General features: G+C 36.2%; 1 protein-coding gene across 13 annotated transcripts in view; it reads left to right on the top strand.

Moving 5' to 3' along the window:
- Window positions 1–23,335, top strand: part of MAP2 (microtubule associated protein 2) — a 129,261-nt gene extending 105,926 nt beyond the window's left edge. For 8 of the 13 annotated variants that reach the window (XM_072418591.1, XM_072418593.1, XM_072418592.1 and 5 more), the window contains 10 exons: window positions 411–3,758; window positions 6,661–6,867; window positions 7,032–7,166; window positions 11,342–11,397; window positions 12,813–12,960; window positions 13,793–14,136; window positions 14,460–14,552; window positions 15,848–15,929; window positions 17,793–17,905; window positions 18,622–23,335. In XM_072418591.1, the coding sequence (XP_072274692.1) occupies window positions 411–3,758; window positions 6,661–6,867; window positions 7,032–7,166; window positions 11,342–11,397; window positions 12,813–12,960; window positions 13,793–14,136; window positions 14,460–14,552; window positions 15,848–15,929; window positions 17,793–17,905; window positions 18,622–18,837 (4,742 nt within the window). In that variant the 3' untranslated portion in view covers window positions 18,838–23,335. Of the gene's footprint in view, window positions 1–410; window positions 3,759–6,660; window positions 6,868–7,031; window positions 7,167–7,451; window positions 7,589–11,341; window positions 11,398–12,812; window positions 12,961–13,792; window positions 14,137–14,459; window positions 14,553–15,847; window positions 15,930–17,792; window positions 17,906–18,621 lie in introns of those variants that run through there. The other 5 variants (XM_072418596.1, XM_072418602.1, XM_072418595.1 and 2 more) reach the window with 4 other exon arrangements.

Below are 23,335 nucleotides of genomic sequence, written 5' to 3'. Positions count from 1 at the left end.
CTTCTCATAACTTTGTTGTTCAAAATTACCAAACAGAACACAACACAATTGTGCCTCTCTTCTCTTTGTCCTGTACAATGGTATAATCTTCAAGGGTCTGTATCTTTATTAAATACAATTTAATTAGTCTAATTTAGAGATAACCTCTTGACCATCCCTGTTTGTTGCAGCAGTGTAACATTTTAACATCTAACATTTTTGAAAAAAAATGTATACTTGCCTGTCATGTAATATGATTTGGGTTATTCAGGTTACAATCTACTGTAATTCCCAGACCCTGCTGTTTTACATATGAGCTGCTGTGCTTTTGGCTTTGTTACATAAACTGCAATGCATCTGTTTACAGAGGTATCTGTGATGAATAATTACTGGTTTATATATTGTGAAAAAAAAAAGTCAAACTTCTCTAGATTTGCTTGCAGCCTCGAAGATGGGGGCACAAGGACATTCAGATTCTGCTCCTACTTCTGTGGAAGCTGTTGAAGATATCTCATCAATTAAGAGCAAGACTTGGGAGGAATCAAAGCAAGATATCCTGGCATCACAGGTTCCTGAGAAAGATGTTAAAAAGCCAGAGAAGGAAGATGATAAATTGCCTTCAGCGTTACAAATGCCAAGCACTGATACAGTGTTTGAGGCTCCACATGGTTACTCATTTTCTGTAGAACCATGCACCCCTACTTCTCCTGAAGCTGAACAACAAGACTTTATCAAAGTTGAAACTGAAAGCAAAGATAACCTTTCAACATCCCCAACAAGCAATGTAAAGGAAAACCTGTTCTCTAGTTTCCCTTCAAGTGAAAGCTGTGTACCACTTTCAACTGTACAGGATAAAGGGCTGGCTGTTAAAGATGAACTTTCTTTACATACCTCATTGCTTGCCACAGATTCATCTGAGAAAGACATTACAGACAGGAAAGATGTCCCAGATATTGCCAAAGATAGTGCCATTGAGAGTTGTCCCAGTCAGCTGGTTCAGCCAGAGACAGAAGCTATTAGCTTAAGTCCAGAGAAGAAGGAAGATATACCTAGTTCAGTGACATCAGCTGATGTATCTAGTAAAATTTCTGACAAACAACTTGATGAAAGGGAGTATGGTGACACCAAGCCTGATATTTCAAAAGCATTAGGTGAAGGGAGTATTTTGCCAAAACAGGATGAAACATTTAGTGGCAAAGTAATCGATATTGAAAAAGATAAACAGGAGACATCAAAAAAAGACACTTTTGAGATACAAGATGAAAAGCAAATCATGTTGGAATCTTCTAAAGAGAAATCTGTACCAGAATCTAAGGATGATAGCAAAGATGTAGATGAGCATAAAATAGGACTGGAAGAAGATAAATCTGGAATGTCGACATATTTTGAAACATCTGCTCTGAAAGAAGAAGCTTTAGAAGGCAGTGTCCAACAAAGCAGTGATTATTATGAGTTGACTGATGTCAAAGAACCCCCTTATGAAGCTGCTTCCATCCCACATATAGCTAAAGAAGAGGAAGATGAAGAGGAGGATGACTTATCCCCAGCTATTGAGGAAAAGGTCAGTGCAGCTCATGATGTAGGGTATAGTACACTCACATCTGGAAAGATGCATTCAAAAGTAGCTCCAGGGGATCGTTTATTTACAATTGATCCAAATATATATGCGGACAAATCACAGTTTCTTAGTAAAAATAAAGATGACTTGACACTCAGCCGTAGTTTAGGACTTGGTGGAAGATCTGCCATTGAGCAAAGAAGCATGTCTATAAATCTTCCAATGTCTTGCCTTGACTCCATAGCATTGGGATTTAGCTATGCTCGTGCCCATGACCTTTCTCCTTTAGCAACTGATATTCTTTCTAATACAAGTGGTAGCCTAGATGAGGGAGATGAAGCTGACTTGCCAGCCACCACACCAGCTATTGAAAAAGCTCTTTCGTTCCCAGAAGAAGCAGAGCATGAAGAAGAGGAGGAGGAAGAGGATACACAACTAAAAGAAAAAGATACTGAGAAGGAAAGGTTTGAATTAGAGCCATTGTGTGAATCTCAGTATCCAAGTAAAGAGTACTACAAGAATGGTACTATCATGGCACCAGACTTGCCAGAAATGTTAGATTTAACTCAACCTCGATCCAGACTAGATTCAGGAAGTACAGAAACAGATGTTACCAGAAGAAAGTCTGGAGCTTCTGAGGTTATTATTGATGAAGGTAGTGTACTCCAACAAGCATCTGTAATTGAAGGAAGCAGCCTTCTTGTAAAGGCAGATAGTCAACAGGAAGAACTAGGTTATTGTGTGTTCAATAAATACACTGTCCCTCTCCCATCTCCAGTACAAGACAGTGAAAGTGTGAGTGGAGGAATGACTACCCTTTATGAAAGCTATGCAGTAGATCCATCCATTATTGAAGTAAAACTGGCAGCAGAGAAGCTTGGAAAAGAAATGCAGGAACCTAGTAGTGACACTGGATCTGTTGGGTGGGAATCAGAACAGGAGAAAAAGTTTGGTGAGACAAAATTGGATACAGTCCTAGAAAAAGGGGAAGAACAGGCTGAGTTAAGAGAATCATTAGGGGCAACAGAGATTAAAGACCAAACAGAAATCATAGAGGCTGTCGTGAAAGATAAAGAAGCCTCAGAAATAAAAGATGAAATAGAAAAGATATCGATAAAAGACTCCAAATCCGCAGAACATGAAACAATCCCTGACACTGTCCACGAGAAAGCTGAAACAGAGACATCTGAACAAGTCAAGCTATCTACAGAAGAAACACCTAGTCAAGAAGTTGCTAAATCTTCTGAGCTGGAGTCACAAGGAGAAGATGAAAACGAAGCTAAAACCAAAGTCACTGAAAAAGATTCTGATTACATGGTTAAAGTTATTTCTGATGAAGATTCAGCCACTGGGAAGGACACCAAACTTTCTGAACTTGATTTAAAGGAGAAAGGTGCCAAGCCTGACTTAGTACACCAAGAGGCAGTTGACAAGGAAGAGTCCTATGAATCCAGCGGTGAACCAGAACAAGCTCAAGAGCCATCACAAGAAGGCTCCCAAAACACATCACCTGTAGATACAAAAAAAACAGATATTGAGGAGATCACTATGCAGGTCACGCAAGAATTAACAGAAACTACTGTTCCTCTTACACAGGAAATAAAGCATGAGGAGCCAGAGGAAGAAGAAAAGGTAGTTGAACCTCAAGTAGAGGAAAGTTTAGAGACAGTAGAAAAGACAGAAGAAATTGATCACAAGATAACACAACCTGTGGATGAAGAATCTGATAAAGAGATACATGAAATAAAGGTAACAGAGGAAAGTAGCAAAGACTTAACACAAGATTTGCCTGAGGAGGCTAAGTTAGATATTGTTGATAAAGAAACAGTCAAGGAATATGTGGAAGAAACTCAAGGAATTATTGAGTCTGTGGTAACAGTTGAAGATGACTTTATTAAGGTAGAGCAAACTACTGTAGATCAAGGTGAATCTGTGGCTCACAATGTCCGCTTTGCAGCAACTCAGCCTGCTGAAATTGATGAAAAGCCCTTAACAGAAGAGGAAGAGGATGAAGAGGAAGAAGAGGAGGAGGAGGAGGAGGAGGAAGAAGTAATAGAAGAACTATCTAATGAAGAGCCCAAAGAAGGATCGCCTTGTATGCCAGCCTCTCCAGAAAGAGAGGAAACAGAATATAAGACAGAAACACAAGATGATTACAGAGATGAAACAACTATTGATGATTCTGTTCTGGATACAGATAGCATCTGGGTGGATACACAGGGTGAGTTACCTTTCCATTTTTCTAATATTAATTAAAGTAGCATATATTGCATCAGCTGGATTACCAAACAATAAGCACTCTAATCTTGTTGTATCAAGTTTACTTTGGTACTGAGTTTTTCTACAATTGTAAACATGCACAAAATAAGTGCAATTATTTATTCATTAATACACCATCAATAGTATATTTATAAATGTATTCAATGTTTCTAAATTAATTTGACTTTGTATCAGCCTCATGAAACCCCCTGTGCATCAGATCTAGTTCTAATAATTTCCACAGAAAAAAATAGTCCCTGTCCTGAAATATATGCTGTTCTCTGTGGTAGATCTCTGTAAAATTCAAACTGGGTGAATTCTAAACATCTTTGTATAAATGTCATTGTTGTATGTCACCATTTAGATCACAGCTCTAAGTATTACTTAAACAAAAAACATGTTACCCACCACTGGTTAACATTTAGTAGCATTAGCATAAAACATTTTTTCTTTAAACAAGAATTAGTACAAATATACATCAGTGCATGATTCGCATGTTTTCATATTTAAATCAAATCAATAACAATTACAAAAACTTTTGTATTGTACTGGACCTAATGACGTACAAAAAAACATACTCAGTCAGGCATTGGCCAACTTTATTACAGCTTTTTCTGTAATATATTGTTATGCTTTTACAGCCATGAGATTTCTTAAATATTAGAACAGAAATTTCCATTGGTCTCCGCAATTAGGATATTTCCAAGTGATTAGATAAAATCTGTGATCAGTGACCCTTGTATGAAATTTATTGTGCCAAAGTCGACATTAAACATAAGTGTAAAATTCAAATTTATATACACAGTTATATTTTTGGGATCATTATTCATAATTATAGCTGTCAGACTTAATATATACTTTGTTTACCTGTAAATATCATGTAAAATATGCAAGATCTATTCCACCTCAACTAACTAGTTTGAAATGTTAAGGGCAAAGACAGATGAGTTTAGGTAATACCTATACCTGTCTCTCTAAATACCTGTCCTCTTTCTTTATGCATACTGTATGTATCTTGAGGTGTTACTTGCATACCATGCTAAATTGCAGTCCGTTTTCTGCTGTAATGAAGTTGATTGCTGTGTCTCTTGAACATTTCAAATATTTTATGTAACCATAGACTGTTGTGCTTGCTTTGTCCCTCTGGAAAGCAGCAAAATTTGTACACATCACTGTAATCAGTGTACACTGTATGTGCTTTGAGAGTCAGAACATAATTTAGTGTATAAATGGCAAAAACAAAAAAAAAATATAGTGATGGAGCAGTGCCTAGAAAGAAAAACAGGAATCTTACTGTTATGGTAAGGTAAAGCGGTACTCCTTTATATTCCTCTGTACAAAAAATGATGTATTTTGTAAAGAAAGGGCTTTTGGTTTCAAAATGCTCAGCCATTGTTTGCACATAATAAGGCCGTAAATAAGTGAGAATAGTTAACAGCAATAAAGTGTTTTCAGCACAAAGAACAACTGTCAGCTCTCTGAGATGGTGACAAGTGTGTAATTGCTGGTTTGTTAAAGAGAAGGGGCGTAACAGGTTAGCTGGCAGACAGACAAACAGCTTGTACTTCAACAAAATAATTTGTACTTAGCTTTTCGATTTTTAGTGAATCACTAAATCCAGAAATGTAGAATAATAAATGAGCTGAAGCATGTTTCCAGCATGGTGCAGTAACTCATATAGAGAAGCCGAGTAATAAATTTAAAACTTTAATGTAGGTCTGACAATACACAGTGTGTTTACCATGTTTTTAGCAAAACTAATGCTAAGGGATATGTAAAATGATAAGTAAAAAGGATATGTAAAAGGATAAGTAAAAGGTATTGTTATTTCTTCAGCACGGTGTGTTGAAAAAAAAATAAACGAAACAGTCAATGTGCGGAAGACAACCCCCATTTTATTTAAGGCTGAACTCAAGCAAACAGCTAAACATAAAGCCAAACAGCAGAACCAGATTGGTGACCTGTCTCTCAGCAGCTCTTAAGCCATACAGGCCGGTCATCTCCCACACCCCAGCCTATAAGTTGACAATAAGGTAACAGAGATGAGCCAAATATTTTGTTCAGTCTGCTTTTTGTATACCTGCTAGTGTGTTCTTTGTCATTACATTTTCATTGCAGCAAAGGTAATTGACCTCTATCCCTATCACTCTCAGTTTGTCATTGTACGGGGAATTACAAGGGGCTGATACCAAGTTAAATGTTGGTCTTTACTCTGGTTTCATTTAAAAAACATATTTTTATGTGTACATAATTACATTTGTTAACATTTTCTTTATTTTTGATTGGAGTTGAACAGCGGGCTATAAGCACCTTTAATATATATATATAGTGATTTGGCATATAATATATGAAATCAGGGTTAAAACACAATTATTTCCACTCTGTAAAATAACAAGCAGAGTGCCACCCTTTATCAACATTTTACAACTCTCTATTGTGTACTTGGCAGACTAACTTTTTTTTTTTAATTATAGCAACAATTACAGCATGCCATACAATGTCAAATTAGATTACCATGTGCTGTGGGCATAAAAGAAATTGGAATTCAAAGAACAATGAAGTTATTATGAAAGAGAGGACCACTTTGTATTGTAACATGGAGACCTCCAGCAATAGTCTTTTTTTTAGTTTTTCCTGCAAACCCTTCTTAGGGTGCTGTAATATGAAACATGTTTAGCATAAAAAATACTGACATGTATAGCACAGTTCATTTACATTACTATAAAGTAGTGTTAGAATGTTTGTATTCAATACATTTTATTATAAATCAGTAGAATTTCTACTTTAGCTTTCTATCTTTTGCCTGCTTTTTTTTCTACAAAGACATGTATATGCAGCTGTCCTAACTGTTTTCAACTGTACAGATGATGAAAGAAGTATCATGACTGAAGCTATAGAGGCACTTCCAAAGGAGGAGAAGGTGGAGCGAGAAATACAGAAAATTCCCATTGATAGACATAGAAAGGATAAGCAAATCAAAACAGGACGAGGTCGAATGTCTACTCCGGAAAGGAAAATTGGTAAAAAGGAACCCTGTGCAACCTCAAGAGATGAAGCAAGAAGGAAAAAAGGTCCATCACTTATTCATCTTTTATATCCAAGCACAGCTTTGTGGCTCATCCAGGGAGCCTAAATAGATACAATTGAACATTTTTTTTATTTTTACAATGTTGTATGTTGTATTTCCCCTGACTTGTACTTTCTTTCTCTTTTTTCTCACTTTCCCCATCTATAGCAGTTCTTAAGAAAGCTGAAATTGGTAAAAAATCAGACGTTCAGACCCACTCTCCTTCCAGAAAGGTTATATTAAAACCTGCGGTCAAGCAGTCTAGACCGGCCCACCAGGCCTGCATGAGGAGGAAGCCGGCAGGTGACCGCTCTGTTCAGTTTTTTGCAAATGTGGCTGGCAAACATGATTTTGGTTAGTTTTCATGTTGAGTTGCTTGCAAATTTCATCCTTGCAGAATTTCTTCTCTTTTTCTTTTTTATTTATTTACATTTTTTTTTCACATTTGAAGAACTTCCAGGCTTCCATAGTAACTAATTTTCCATGTTAAAGCCTTGCAAACATTTTATTTTATTTTGTGTTGCTTCTTATTTAGTTTCCTGTTCTATTTATTTGTTGATTTATGGATTCTTGTTCATTTCTTTGCAGAATTCATGATCACATTCGCTTGCGAAGCCATAAGCGTGCATTGGTTGTATCTTGGCATAGTGACTTAGTGCTTTCTTAGAAGTTTGTATACCCATGTCTCTGTTCTGGTGGAAACCTCATGATCGATTGCAACCATGGTACACATTTCCATTGATTTGTCTCATACATTAATTACATCACCGCTGAGTCTATTCTTGCCTACCGTAGAGATAAGTAAAATTACTCTATTGCTAGCTTCTGTAAATACCCCTCCTCCCATATTTATGCTTTATATTTTAGTTTAAGTAAAGTCTATGCTAAGTAAGCTTAAAATGTAAGTGCTTTTAGTCTTACAAAACTATTTAGGTATCATATGCTCAATGTGTGCAAATTGGAACTGGCCTTAAATTGCACTTTAGTTGGAAGATGCTTGTGGGTTGAATTACTCATCTGTATCATCCGTAACCAGTAGGTCCAGGCTTCTATAGATGTTAAAAACTATGCCAATTTGTCTGTGTATAATATAAATCAGGATGTAGAATGACGCATTTAGAATATAGTTGCATTGCAATATGTGCTATGAGCTTCTTCAGAAAGTCTTCAAGTCCAAGCAATGTAACCATCTTACTGTTGATGAACTACAATGTAGAACATTATTCTAGAGTTAAAAGTCGAATCCGTTGTAATGAGGATAGTTAAGAAAGACAGAAGTGGGTGATAGATGGAAATAACAAGTCCCCAAGAGAAGAAAACACGTTGAACAAAGTTAATAAAATTTAAGAATATGGTTACTTGGAATAGACTAAGCATATCAGTGGGAGAATTTTAAAGTATGTTGAATTTTTTTAATTCAAGTCTGGATGGACATATGCTAAACAAGGCTTCCAAGTTCAAGGCTTTACTCTTATTTATCAATCAGGATGTCACCCATTCAAGTTAATATCTCTTAGCTGCATAATGATGCTTTTAGGCAGGATATGCTGTACATTGAATCGCCATGAGGGACACAAAGGCAGCTTTATTCCTCTTCATTCCTGGCATGTGGGAAGATGGGATTGCCATGTAACCAACGATGTGCTGTGCATCTGCAGCATAGGAAAATTTGACAGCTGGGCGGCGATCAGGCAGGTAGGAACAGATATTAAAAAAGGGACATCGCCTGTCCCTTTTTGCAAAAACCACCTACCTTTTTGTGTATTTTTCAAAGTGGGACATTCCTTCCACTTCAAAGCCATGTATCTACAAAGAAAAGAACACTCTAAACTAAAACATAACTGGTGTGCTATAATTCCACCAAATGCGGAACACTGCATCCTCAGCATAGCACATGAAAAAAAAAGAAAGCATCCTGATCCAGCATGTGCTGTGTGTGTAAGTATCAGATTCTGTGTGTCAAAACTATCTGTGCTAATTTTAACGTAATAAAACTTAGTACATTCCTGAAACAGCAGAAAGGACTGGTGGAATCAATTAGGAAGAAAGAAGCCAATAAATACAATGTACTTCTACATACAAATACATTGTAATCTTTTTTCCAAACACTTTATACAATTGTATCATAATTTATATTAGCCTACCTAACTAAATATAAATTGATAAAAAAGTGTTGTGTAGTTAAGCCCACACACTAAATATGTTTGTAAATATAAAGAAGGTTGTAGGGAGAGAACGCAGTAAATGAGCATTCTGCTAAAAATGTGCCTCCAACAAACACCCTGATGTAGACTAGCCATTGGGATGCATAGGAATTTCAAACAAGGACATTTAAATTCTTAGGTTAAACACTGGGGAAACAGCACATGTAGACTAAACCTTTGGGTGTACTGTATTGGCAAAGTGGACAACTTCATAAGCTATGGGAGTTTGCATACTATTTATATTTTTTTGATGTACCTTAAAGTGGAAGTAAACCCAAAACCCACCTAAAACAATAAAGTTACACCTATATTACCTTCAATCCCGCAGATCAGTCTGTCCGTCGGGAGGTTTCTTCCATCGCACCCTGCGCCGTCCCGGTATCTGTGTTCTGCCCAACGCAGAGGGAGCCCCAGGCCCGCCATTTTCTCCTCTCTTCTTCCGTGTTTTTTCTCCTACGTCACCCGATCTCGCACTGTTCAGGCGTGAGATCAGATGACGTAGATTGGGAAAAACTTGCCAATCTCACTGCACAAAATTTTTTACTTTAAATAAAAGTGAAAATTCTGAGTTTAGGTACGCTTTAATAATTTTCTATTGAATGGATAGGAACTCTTCAGATATCTAACAGTAGATGTAGCAAGGTTGATTTGCTAAAGACATTGTGAATATTTACAAAAAAATAAATAAAAAAAATAAATGGATTGAATGAAGTTAATATTTACATATTTATTTGTGTTAGTGAACATTCTTCTGAGCAGCCTGAGTAGCCATACTATTGCTATACAAACTGCAGATGTGTTTCTATAACCCTAAATATGGTCATCTGAATTGTGTTTCATTGTGATACTAGTTTTGTTAATAAAACTGCAGTTTAAACTTGAATTATTGATATTTTGTTGATACCATTCAGACTAGGTAGCTGATCAAAGGGCAGCTTTGGTCTCCACTAGACATGAGCAAAATCTCATGTCTGAGGTTGGCTATAGATAATAGATAGAAGTTTTGATGCCCAGGTACTACACAACTGGCATCTACTCAGATCTGTAATATGGGTACACTTTGATGACCTGATCCTACTTGTAGCGTTGTTTCTAGGTATTCTAAATAAGAAAAATAGAAAAAAAAAGATTGTTAAAATAAAAGTTGCTATGTCGTGTGTTTTCTTTTACTATTCAGTTTGTTGGTGGGTTGAAAATTCTCTTTCCATACCTTCACACCTTTATACTTACCATTATTTCTTACCATCAGCCATTCATTAAAACATGTGAGTCTTATAGTTCCCCAAGTTTTTTCTATTTATTGTGTTATGTTTTGGTTCTTTTTCGCCTGATTTGTCTACTTGAGTGGGGATATGCCCCACTCTGTGTCCCAGTTGATTGTCACAAGACTGAAAATGAGGGTAAATGAGGGTAAATCTATCTAACAAGAACCAGACTTAAATTAAACTAAGAAGGGGCATGGATAGAACCCATTTCAGGTTCTTATTGTTGTGTATTGTTTTCATCCCCAGTGGGCAGATTGCTCTGATTATATGTCTCAGTGTCACCAGGACAAAAAGAGATTGGACATTTACTCAGCAGGAACCTAGATATCAGGTCCACTTTATTCGTTCTGGAATTACTAACAGATTATGTGAATACTGTACCTGCTACTTGTATGTGAAGATCGTTTCAGACATCAACAGCATTGTATATAACAAAAATGAGCTTGCTTAGGGTAAATTTAGCTTTAGGTAAACTGATGTTTTTTTTTAGAGATATCGCTGAAAGTACAGACATAGTAATGGTTACTTGTTTTTTAATATCTACAAAAGCAATGTTGGAAACTGACAAAGTATGCTTTGGAGTAAAAAAAGTGGTGTGCCCTCATCATTAAACAATTGCATGTGTGTTCTATGTGTCATTTAAAGCCTAATATTGGATATGAGTTACACTTTGCATCAAAGTACTGTGATACAGTTATTCATTGTACTGTATGTTTTTTTTTTTTTACTTAATATAGGTTACTTTCAGAATGTTATTATACAAAGATTAGCAAATAATGATAAGCTAGTAAAAATAAGTATAAAAATAAATATAATGCATAGAGTTAAGGTGCAAAATAGTACAAAGCATAAGAATCCACTAATACACCTAGTCAAAGGTAGAAGATTAGTATTTAGGATATGTCAAGAAACTGGTCTACCAGGACCTCCTGTCTGGTGGTTCCACTCCATTAAAATGAGTGCTTGTTATCCCTAATTTTTTTTATTTTTTCTTGTGCTATGCCAACAGGGGGAGATTCTCAGCAGACGCCAAGTGCTCTTCGGCAAACCAAGGACAGGATCATTGTGAGTAACATTTGTTACCTATAACTAGACTATAGGTGTGCAAAGTGGGGCAACATGAATATAAGATATAGATCTTAGGCCATCCAGATCAGATTGCTATTTCTAGGGTCAGTTTTATATTTTAGCTCCAGACAAATCTTTTTTTCACATTTAGGACCACTGTCAGTCACTTTTTTTGATTGTAACCCCTTTGGGGGGATTTCTGTCACTTATGTGTGGTTATTCTTCAAAAAGAAACAGAACACAGGGAATAAAGCACCCTTCTACTAACCTAATAATTGCAACCCTAGACATATGTGAAATGATTATGCTATTTTGTAAAGCTGCATTGTTTCTGTCCTGTGATTGTGTTTGTGAAAAGAAAATGCTATGGAAAAACAAATGTTCTACTTTATGTATAGAAACACTTTTTAATTTAACACTAGACAAGAGTAATAGGAAATGGGTTTATATTTTCTGAACTATAAAGGATCTTTTGACTTCTATGATTCCCCTTCCTTGGTACAGTTCTCTTTCTGAATTTAGTCACAAATACCAATAGTTGAACAGAATAGAGAAGAAAAAGATATTGAAAGGTTATCACAGTTTGTAAATTATAAAGCTTATTGCTGCCCATGTTAGTCTTTCACCTTAGGGAGAGACAATTCTGTAAATGGTAAAATTAGTATAGACAAATGACATAGATGAACTTTTCTTTATAAAACACTTTAAAAGCATTCTAAATAATTGTTACTCAGATCAGTTCTAATATTCATTGTCTGATATATTTCCAAAAAACATCTTTACATTAAAATGTACATACTATAGTTATTTAGCCACATGCACAAATGCAGTGAGATTTTTAGAAGGTGAAATACAGGTAGTTCCCCTAAGTGTCTTCTCCTACTTTGTCTGAGATTTTCATTGGTAAGATACATCACTTCTGTCTTTCTAAAATACCAATACCTTAAGCATAGGAAAACACGACGATTCTCCCCGTCTGCTATGCCTATTTAGTGCTTAAAGCCTGAGCAGCCACTACCCAAGCCATGTCACACAGGGAAGGCTGTAAAATTCCATGCCAGTTTAAGCAGGAAAGTGTATTTTTTTATTTTTCAGTTCTAAGTATATTTATTGGCAACCGTACAATCCCATGTAACTATATATATAAATATATAAATATAAAATATATAATTTGGTATTCTGTTTTTTTTTTTTATTTGTTTTTATGAAATGTATTTTTTCATGACTTTTTATCTATACAAATATACAAATAAAAATAAAGTTCTAATGCAATTAAAGTTACAATGGCTCAAAAACTTGCTATAGTGTGATTGGTATACTAATCGTAAATCCAGTATTTCTATTTCATTAAAATTTTTGGAAAAGTGATTTTTACAGTGTTTTATTGATTTTACCTTTGGTATTTTGTTTAGGATGGAGTGACTAAGAGTCCAGAGAAACGTTCATCTTTACCTAGACCTTCCTCCATCCATCCAACCAGGAAGATCATCCCTATAGATAAGGAAGAGAACTCTATATCCACCAGCACTTCTGTTTCTTCCTCTGTGAGACGCACCACCAGTATGTTTACCAGACTTTATTTTTTAGTCTCAGATTTGGCATGAAACGGCATGAACCCTTGTCAGGTGCTTATATCTGTGTATTCCCATGTTGGTCAGATTCCTCATCCATTCCTGTGTGGTTACAAGGATACAAAGTGTGGAGAAAGCTCCCAAGAACAGGCTCCTAAAGGATTTCTGACCCCTCTCTATTGTTCACAAAATGTCTCTGAAGGTTCTAATTTATCCAGGCAATAGTATATTGGTATTGGTACTTAGTGACAATCAAATAAACTTGTTTTTGTAATGGCAAATTATGTTTTTTTTATCTTAAATCTGAAAACGTGTCTTGAACAAAATAGGAATGTCTTCAATATCATGCTAACAAAGTTTTTTGCACAATAAAGTTGAACTGCACTAAATTGTTTAAAACCTGCTCTGTCCCTCCGCATATTTATGTTGCTATGTGTAAGCTGATAAATACAGAGTAGACCATTGACTTTAGGCACCACGAAAAAAAATCTGCTGTTTGACATTATTGTTGAGCCACAGACAGTGAGCCAAGTCTTTGGGTTTGGGTTATTGCTGTCAGAACTGCAATATAACAGATTTCCACCAACTTTACATACCAAGCTCCTTAATCACTATATATTCAAAAACAAAATTGTTAGGTTTTATTAATAACATTCTTTTAACAACCCCTGGATAAATTGCATAGATTTGTTCATCACTATTTGGGAAAAACTTCAGAAGTGTTAATAAACGTATACATGTTTAGTTACTAATGGGAATGGTTTGTCTAATTTTAAGAAAAGTTAAGCAGGTTGCCCAAACTGTGTTTAATCTATATTCAGGATCTGAGCCAATTTGGAGTCGAACAGGAAAAAGTGGGACATCTACCCCAACCACACCTGGATCCACAGCTATTACCCCTGGAACACCACCAAGCTATGCTTCAAGAACTCCAGGCACACCAGGAACACCAAGCTATTCACGCACACCACGCACTCCAGGAACTCCAAAATCTGCTATGTTCACTCCTACAGAGAAGAAAGTGGCTATTCTTCGAACGCCTCCCAAATCTCCAGCTACAATGAAACAAATGCGTATAATGAGCCAGCCACTACCTGACTTAAAGAACATCAAGTCCAAAATTGGATCCATAGACAACATTAAGTATCAGCCTAAGGGAGGACAGGTAAAAGCTTTCATTTTGTAGATCAAAATACTTATCACCATAATATTATTACCATAAACCTTATATAAGCTTTGACATGAGGTAAAAAATACTTTTTAATATTTGAAAATATTTCCTCGAAATAATACTCATTGACCCTGTATTGAAGGTGCTAGTACTTTTGTAGTAATTAAAGTGTACATTTTCTAATTATTCTTTTGGACTGCAGGTCTTAAGCTTTGGAGACAGCTATTACACAGCTGTAATAGGTACAGTAGTGGCATAGTTTTCAGTGCTTCTTTATATCACTTGGGCACACTTACTGTGCCTCCTGTTCCTTTTAGGTTAAGATCTTAAATGAGAAGATCGATTATAGTGCTGTTCAGTCTCGTTGTGGCTCCAAGGATAACATCACTCATAATGCTGGGGGAGGTCAAGTAAGTAAGGGCACATTTTTTAATGGGATCTCATCTGCCACTTCCTTGGTGCTCCTTTCAAGATCCTCAAAGGTTCTACTTTTATCTGTGCCTCACCTAACCTATCAGCACTTGGTCTGTTCTGTGTGTCTGTCTATTTAAGGTTCACCTTTGTAACAAATTCCCAGAGCTTTGTTCACATGAGCAGCTAATCTGGTGTCACATAACATGGTAAAATAAAACCAATGAGATCCAGTACTAGTAGGACATTAGGACATTAGTAGGAATTAACAGAGCCAAAAATACTGCCAGTGCCATGAGTTCTACTTAGCTAAGATATTTACTTTTCTCCTGTTCTATACTCTGTAATTTAAAACAAGTAGAGATTTTAGTGGTGAGGATTCTAACTGTGGCAAGCGGACAAAGTTTGGAGATTCTGTCCATATTTGGAAACTCCAAGAGATATTGGAAGAAACTGTAATGTTCAGCCTGTCTGCAACTACCAATAAATTTAAATTTTTGCATGTACTGACCCTCTGTGAAAAAAACTCTGCTTTGCAGGTTCAGAAACATTGATGCCTTATAAGTTAGGTTTTCAGCTATCATCTTTCAACATCTTATCAACATTTATGTCTGTGTTGGCGAACTTTAGGTAGTATGTGACACTTTCAGGACATTTCATAATAATAATATCATTGGTTAGAGGAATAATAAAACAAATGTAGTTTTTGTGATGGTTGATCAGACAAAATGGGCCTAATTTTTTAAAGCTGTCCGAAGCTAGAGCGAATATACTTTCATCAGTGAAGCTGCGTGATCCAGCAAACCTAGAATGGATCTGGTCCAGGATTGAAAAAACATTTGCTAACAAATAGCAAGTTACTTTTAGGAAATCCATTCTAGGTTTGCTGGATCACCCAGCTTCACCGAACAAAGTGTATATTCTCCAGCCTTGGAGAGCTTTAATAAATCAGGCCCTATGTGTCTGCAAAGAATGCTGTATCAGTAAAAAAATTAAACTTAAATAAAAGTAAATCATGTCATTAAATATCACTCAGCAGAAATTAAAGTTGAACTGTGACCATCCATGTTGGCTGCTTGTACTTAACCACTTCTTGGTGTATTAATAAAGTCTTCTGAATTTAGTAACAAGTATTACCTGCAGTAGATGCTTGCTGCACCACTGGCTTATCTATCCTCACTGCCTCATGCACCAATTTAAAAAAATATTTTTTCCAGCTTCTCTAACAACTTTTGAGGTGAGGGTTTGTGTATTCTCTATACGTCTTAATTCCTACTTCCTGCTTTTCTAACAGATCCAGATTGTAACTAAGAAGATTGACCTAAGCCATGTCACATCCAAGTGTGGATCTTTAAGAAACATACGCCACAGGCCAGGTAAACGAAATCTGGATTTCAAGTGTTAACCTTGAATCTGATTACTATAATTTGTGTAAAACTCACCACATTCTTCTCCAAATATTAGGCAAATTTGTAGGACCTTTTACCTAGTTGTACGGTTTCCTATATAAAAAATGAAATATTGGGCAGGATTTATGAAAGCTCCCCAAGGCTGAAGAGGATATATTTTCATCAATAAAGCTGGGTGATCCAGCAAACAGAATAGATTTCATTAAAGTAATTTGCTATTTGTTACCAAATGTTCTGAATCCTGAACCAGATCCATTTCAGGTTTGCTGGATCACCTGGATTCACTGAAAGTTTATCCTCTCCAGCCTTGGAGAGCTTTAATAAATCGGGCCCATTGGGTGTGAATTCTCAGTATTATTCCCTATTATATCTCCATATAAGTTTAAATCATTGCAAGGGAAAAACATTGGACAGTCTCTGATGAGGCTCCTGTCAGATGTTGTTTGTTGACTAAGGCTGGGTACACACTTGCAATAATTGTCATTCGAAAGGATCTTTCACGATCCTTTCCAATGACAAAAGACTGCACAATGCATGAACCAGCGCTGTACATACAGTACCATTCTGCTCTATGAAGAGGGGAAGAGAAGAATCAAGGAGCGGTACCCCGCTGCGCTCTCTCCTCTTCATTTTCATTACGATCGACCATTGTCTGTGGATCTGCCAGGATGGTCATCTGGACGATGAGCGCTGTACACAGACCAGATTGTCATCCGATATCAGCCCTGAGGCGAGTATCAGACGAGAATCATCTGATGTGTGTACATAGCCTAAGCCTTCCACAGTATCCTGTACCTGCCCCTCTAAAGCCCCAGTAGATTGATGAACAGCTGATCAAGAATTTTTGCTGTTCACTTCTATGAAGGCGAGCACAGAAGGGTGCCCCTCTATGTCCTTCCTGAATCGAATGATGCTGTGCAGTGCTCGTTCATTTGTCTGTCACTGGAAATGATCACTAAAGACCTGACATCTGTATGGGGCTTTAATATGCTTCCACTGTTTATTCTGTTGTGATTTCTTTCTATTTTTCTTACCCTTTTGAGTTTCTTCTATTTAAAATCACAAAAAAAAACAGATCTATACAAAACCCTTTCATTATGCGTAGCTGAAAGGATTTCAAAGCTAGACCCTCTATAACTAAATTATGGTCAGTATGGTCAGAATTGTCATTCTTGGTTTGAGCCTTCTGGTAATTATTCATTTCAATAAAATCACAAAGAACAAAGATGACATGGATAAACCAATAAAACAGATCTGTATTTTAAGTGATCACAGGAGACCAGTTTATATTTCTAATTGATAAAACAAGATGAGATAAGCATTCAAATGATTGACGGGTCACAATCAGTATTGCTTAGCTGACATTTGATAGATTAGAGTTTGTTGGAGATTGTTGTTGATCATTGTTTAAAACATAGTTTGTGAGCTTACTGACTTACTGATATTTGTGAGGGAATTAATTCATACTAAGTGCAAATAATAATATGTATACAAATTCCACAGGTGTAAAAAGGTAAAATTAAATGTGTCTAACTATCTACACTACACTGGTTACCTTCCTAAGTCATTCTTTTTTCACTGGTTCTTCAAGACATTACATTTTTGTATGTGGCAACCACACCAGGCTCCAGGCTTTCCCCTTCTCAGTGTTTACAGTGCTTGTCATTTCATTACCTTTAATAGATAATATCTATTCATACTTTTAATAGATTTGACATGTCCTTGCATAGTGACTTCCTTATACTATTCATGTATTTTATTCACTGCAATTATAATAGCACTTTTTTAGGAAATCTGAATTTGATCTCAGTTTTTGGGGCTATGTTTCAGGTGGTGGAAATGTGAAGATTGAGAGTGTCAAACTGGACTTCAAGGAAAAGGCCCAGGCAAAGATTGGCTCTCTAGAAAATGCCCATCATATTCCTGGAGGAGGCAACATAAAGGTAAACACTGATTATATTAGCATTTTTTTATTTGTATACCTACCAAAACCATGGTGTAGCTGAAGTATGGTGGTACATTTTACAAGCAAAAAAGTATTTCTGTAAAAATTGGCAAGTAGCAATTTCTAGGCGTTAGATGATTCTCGTCCGATAATTGCCTCAGGGCTAATATCGGACGAGAATGTGGCGTGTGTACGGTTTTCGTCCATCGTTCATCCTGGTGGATCCATGGGCAACCAATGAGGAATGATCGTAATGAAAGTGAAGAGGAGAGAGCGCAGTGGGGTGTCGTTTCATAGTTCTTCCCCCTCCCCTATCTATAGAGCAAAATGACGCTGTATGTACAGCGCTCCTTCATGCACTGTGCAGTCTTTTGGCGTTGGAAAGGATTGTGAAAGATCCACAGCCTTAGACGACATGCAAGAAAACACAGACTGAAGTTGTTGGTTTAATATATCAGATAAAGGAGAGTGACATGGGTTATGATCAATATTATTAGTACTAAACTATTAGAATTATAGATTAAAGAAATGGTAATTTTTTTTTGGAACTGTTTTTTATTGACCAGTAGGTCACAGTGGCAGTTTCTGGATAGCAGCCCTTCAGCACTGTTTTATAGAAACCAATGTTTATCTCACATAGACACCTAAGTGCTTAATGCAGTGTTCAGATAACATTAAATCACCTTGTGTTGCCCTTCTTTTTTCCTCCTGCAGATAGACAGCCAGAAACTGCACTTCCGAGAACAAGCTAAGGCCCGTGTAGATCATGGAGCTGAGATTATCACACAATCTCCAGGAAGGTCCAGTGTGGCTTCTCCACGGCGCCTCAGCAATGTGTCATCCTCTGGAAGCATTAACCTGCTAGAATCCCCACAGCTTGCTACGCTAGCAGAAGATGTCACTGCAGCCCTGGCCAAACAGGGCTTATGAATGTGTTCTACCTTTAGCAGTGTATGAAGTTAATATTAAATAATATTATTAACAAAAATATTTACGCATGAGCTCTTGGCAGGATTTGGGCTCAAAGCAGGTGTCACATTCATTATTTATCCTTCAACACAAGAGAAGCAAATATCACTTCATGCCAAACCTATACACTTGTAGGTTCTTTCATTGTATACATAATTTCCCGCGTAAGGATACCAGATGTACCCATTATGTTACAGACAACAAGTGATGATCATAGGATAACTATAGACAAGTAGGTCTGGTCATACTTCATCACTGTACACTGGAATTAGAAGACCAAATGTCACATAATATGATATTCCCAAAGCATTACCCAAGTCATTATCACTGCTCTTAACTAGTCTTGCATGGAGCCCTAAAATACTCGGTGTAATTTCAACATGTGCCTGCCAGCCACCCGAACAAAGTTTCCGTAAGAGCCATGTCCAGTCAGAGTGGCTGCTCATCTTCTTGTTCAGTTCAGACAGTGGTTAAGCTCTTTGTTCCATCAAATCCCCAATTCCCATAGGCTAACAAACCCATTGAAGCTTTGTGCAGTGTCAGAAACCAAGCAAGGTGTGTTTAAAAGAAGAAGACAAATATACACCAATGTCCAACATTAGAAGCAAATCTTGTTAGCAAGCAGTTGGTCATGCCATTGCAATGGCAGAGAAAGCAGCCAATTTGAGGAAGATTTTTAAGGATGTTTTGGGGAACAATGTTGTAAGGGAGCAGTAAATAAAGCACTTGTTTTTTGACTAGTACCTGTATATTTGATGGTCTGTTAGCTACTAGAATGCCTGCTTTGCTTTGTAACATGGTGCATTGCAGACTTTCGGAGCAGCTGGGGCCATGAAAAAATTTTAGCTTTGTGCATAGGCAGACATTTCCAACACCTTTTTTCCACCTGTTTGATACAGTATTATTAATCTAGATGTATATATATTTCTCTGTGGCCATGTTTTCATGCATATCTCCCAAAACCCTTTTCATATACTTGAAGAGTCCATTTCTTACTCACAGTATCTGTGTCTGTTGCACCATTTGGTAAAGCAGTTTTAGGTAGGCATAATTTAATGTTAGGAAAGCTACTCTTTTTTCCTATGTAAAAAAATACGCAAATCAAAAAAAAAAAAAAAACAAAGAAAGCAACAACATATATTTAAGACAATAAAGAAAAAAGCTCTTAAGCATGATGTTGCCCTCTTTGGGCTCTTAAGAAGCATTGGCTGTCTTAGATTTACTTTTTTCGCTGGAATGCTCCAAAAGAGAGCTGTTTTGTCAATGATTTTGCTTTTCTCCTGCTCCTTATTTCGAAAGGGCTGCCGTGTGCATTGGTTTTTTTATCCTGAAGGTTTATGTGTTCTTTTTCACTTTCAAAGATTCAGTAGGAAGGAACTGCCTGATTTTGATTTTCTGCTTGCTAAGGTTGAACAAAAGTACAGATTATGGATTGATTGATTATTAATTTATTATGATTTGATTATGAGATGGATTGATTATGAGAAACATTTTGAATTGTCACAAGTTTTCAGTGCAACCTTTCAGCTGTATTCCATGGTATAACTTTTGACTAGTCAGAATATAACCTTACTTATCACTAAGGCTTTTATGAGTCTTATGAGAATTGTAGGTAAACTAGCCCTAAACTAACACACATGTCCTCATTGACCCAAAGAATATGACTCTTTACATATGATTTTTTTAACCAATAATGCTAGGTTACTATTTAAAAGTCCATCTTGAAAGAAGCAGCCATAACTTTTAAACTGATAAATAATCTCTACAATCAGTGTTATTTAAAGTGGAACATGGAACGTTAGTAGTTACAGGTTTCTTGAAGCCAGTCTTGTAATACCATTGTGTGAATTCAAAATAACTTGCTTTGTAAACAGGTCCAGATAGGATATATTCAGCAGTTTCTAAACCAAAAAAATGTTATTGAAAGTCAGTGGCAATCATTTAGTAGTACATATTTCAGTTGAAATAGGTACTATATGTACACAGTGCTGTGTGTTGATAACAAAGTTAGTGAAGATGTAGTTGAGAAAGAAGACATTTGTATGTATCCTTTAAAAATTGTCAATGGGCAGTAACATATATGTTTTTTCCTTCATACATTTTACACAGTGTGCTTACCCTTATATCAGGATGGGCAAATGAGGTTGTGTTGGTATTCCTGTCAAGTTGTCCACATGGGTAAATTTATCAGCTAGTTTTATTGTTTCCAATTCCCTTTGACAAAAAGGTGCCGGGCTTCTTTAGAAGTACTGCATATCACTTTAATAGCTGTGACATTGCTTTGTGACTTCACCAAGTTGAAAGTAAATTGTTTAAGAACTAGTTACATATTAAGCTTTTCTTTTTGTACCTTTAAAACAGTTTTAGAATGTCCAATTAGGCAGATAACAATGTCAGTGGCATTAAAAAGACACATTCTGTTCACAAAGGTAATATATATGAGATATATGCCCATTCCAATCTGTTCTATCATCAGTACAAGCAAAACAAATCTGCTATTTTTTATACATTTAATATTAGTAACATTTACAAGGTGATGGCTCTTTCAATTAAGATCTTTACCTGACAAACGGGTTACATATTAGTCATAACAAGTCCATTATAATCAACACAATATTCTAAGGAAGTCAGAAAATGTACTTGGCCAGGCAACCTTGTAGCATTAAACTTCCTTTAGAGGTGTGTTGTGCTTGTGGAGGTGTTCTGTATCATTCTTTAATTAAAATCCAATGTAATATTTAAAATGAAGAGCCATTTGTAAACATGCACAATTTTTATAGAGTTCAGTGCATGACAGAAATTCAAGATCAATTTGTTCTATAGTAGAAAAGGAGCTTGTGCTGACTTCAGTCTTATAATTATCCTGCATGCAGTCAGAATTTCTTGATATCTTGCAGTTGTTTTTTTATTCTACTGTATTTAATTTTCCCACTAACCATTACATAAGCTTCCCTACTATAAAACAGCTGATGTTTCACAAGCCATCTGGATGCAGCTTGTACAGTGTCTGTTACACTTCCACATTTTGGTAAAACATAAAATTACGTAAGTGCTGCAGTCAATGCAAAATATTGGTGCAGTATATCTTGTTTGCATAATGTCCTTTGTAAGACAGTTAAAATATTGATTGGACCAAATCGCTTATTGAATCCTGGCTTCTTTATTGGGTGGATAATATTGTTGCTACTGCTGAGAAATCCCTGTGCCCCCACTGTAATTGCTTGGACTACAGCAGTATTGTAGCACATGAGGATTAGCACCTGAGGATAGCAAAAATAAGTTTGAGCCTTTAGGTGGACTTAGGAACGAATTTGATCATAAGAGCCTAATGTGAGAAATTACAATGCTTCCTACTGCAAACACAATCCATGTTTGTTTGAAGCTAGCACATAAAAAACCTTGTTGGAAAAAGCTATATATAAAGACCTTTACACGCCTTTATACTGAGCCCATGGTTTTAATTGTTCCCTATACAATACCATATATAAAGACCTAAAGCTTTTGTGCTTTAGCAAAACTTAAATCCCCTTAATCTTTAGCGACCATACAAAAAAACAGGCAGAAGTAATTGTTGTGTCCTTCATTCTCCTGTCACAATCAAGCAAAAACTCAAACAATAATATTTATATCATGGTGGGCATCAATATTCCAGCATTGAAAATATTATAGTTTTGAAATTTTTTTAATTGACTTCTTTGGCCTAGGATAATATTGTACTCTTGTACTCTTGTACTAATGTTCAAACATTAATGCTTCAGTGGACTAAAAAAAAAACTTTAGCCATGTACAAACATGTACCCAGGGTGCTTTGAATTCTAAGATACCTGTGTGTCCCAGTCTGGCACTGGGCATTAACAGCAAGCACTTTTTTTTTATCTGAAGGCCTTGTTAGGTTTTTGCCTAAATACTGGATTGTATGAAATTGGTAAAGTATAAAATACTTATCACCTATTAAGGATTTTTTTTTGTGTAACACATAAATCAATCAAAAGTAATGATGTGCAAAACGAAACCTCAAAAGTAACCAAACATATATCTGAAAGATTGCTATAGAATACGTTCTCATATGTATGTCTTCATTCAAAGTTTGGGTAAAAGTAAAGACATATTTTATCTGCAAAATGCAATGCATTATCAAAGTCTGTATTTGAAGTTAATCTTAATATGTAATACCCATGTACATTGCATTCAAACATTTTAGGAAACATTGTGAATATTCAGGATAAAAATGTTCAACTTAAACAACAGAAAAGAAGAAAACAGTGCGTTACTTCTGTGCTGGGCTGTGAGGGGTGTGATTTGCAAAACCTGTGCATTTCCCTAATACCTTTGAAGACTGTAATAGGGAGGCGTTTATTGAATGGCTGGTGGTAGTTAGTTCATGTTTTTCAATCCAATTTGCAATTGTATTTGTTGCTGTATAGTGATTGTTTTGCAAAATAAACCGCTTGTCATGGTC

Source organism: Pyxicephalus adspersus, chromosome 7 (genome assembly GCF_032062135.1).
Source record: "Pyxicephalus adspersus chromosome 7, UCB_Pads_2.0, whole genome shotgun sequence".
Classification (NCBI taxonomy): Eukaryota; Metazoa; Chordata; class Amphibia; order Anura; family Pyxicephalidae; genus Pyxicephalus; species Pyxicephalus adspersus.
Note: the sequence above shows the minus strand (reverse complement) of the source record. Positions and strands in the feature narration are given on the sequence as shown.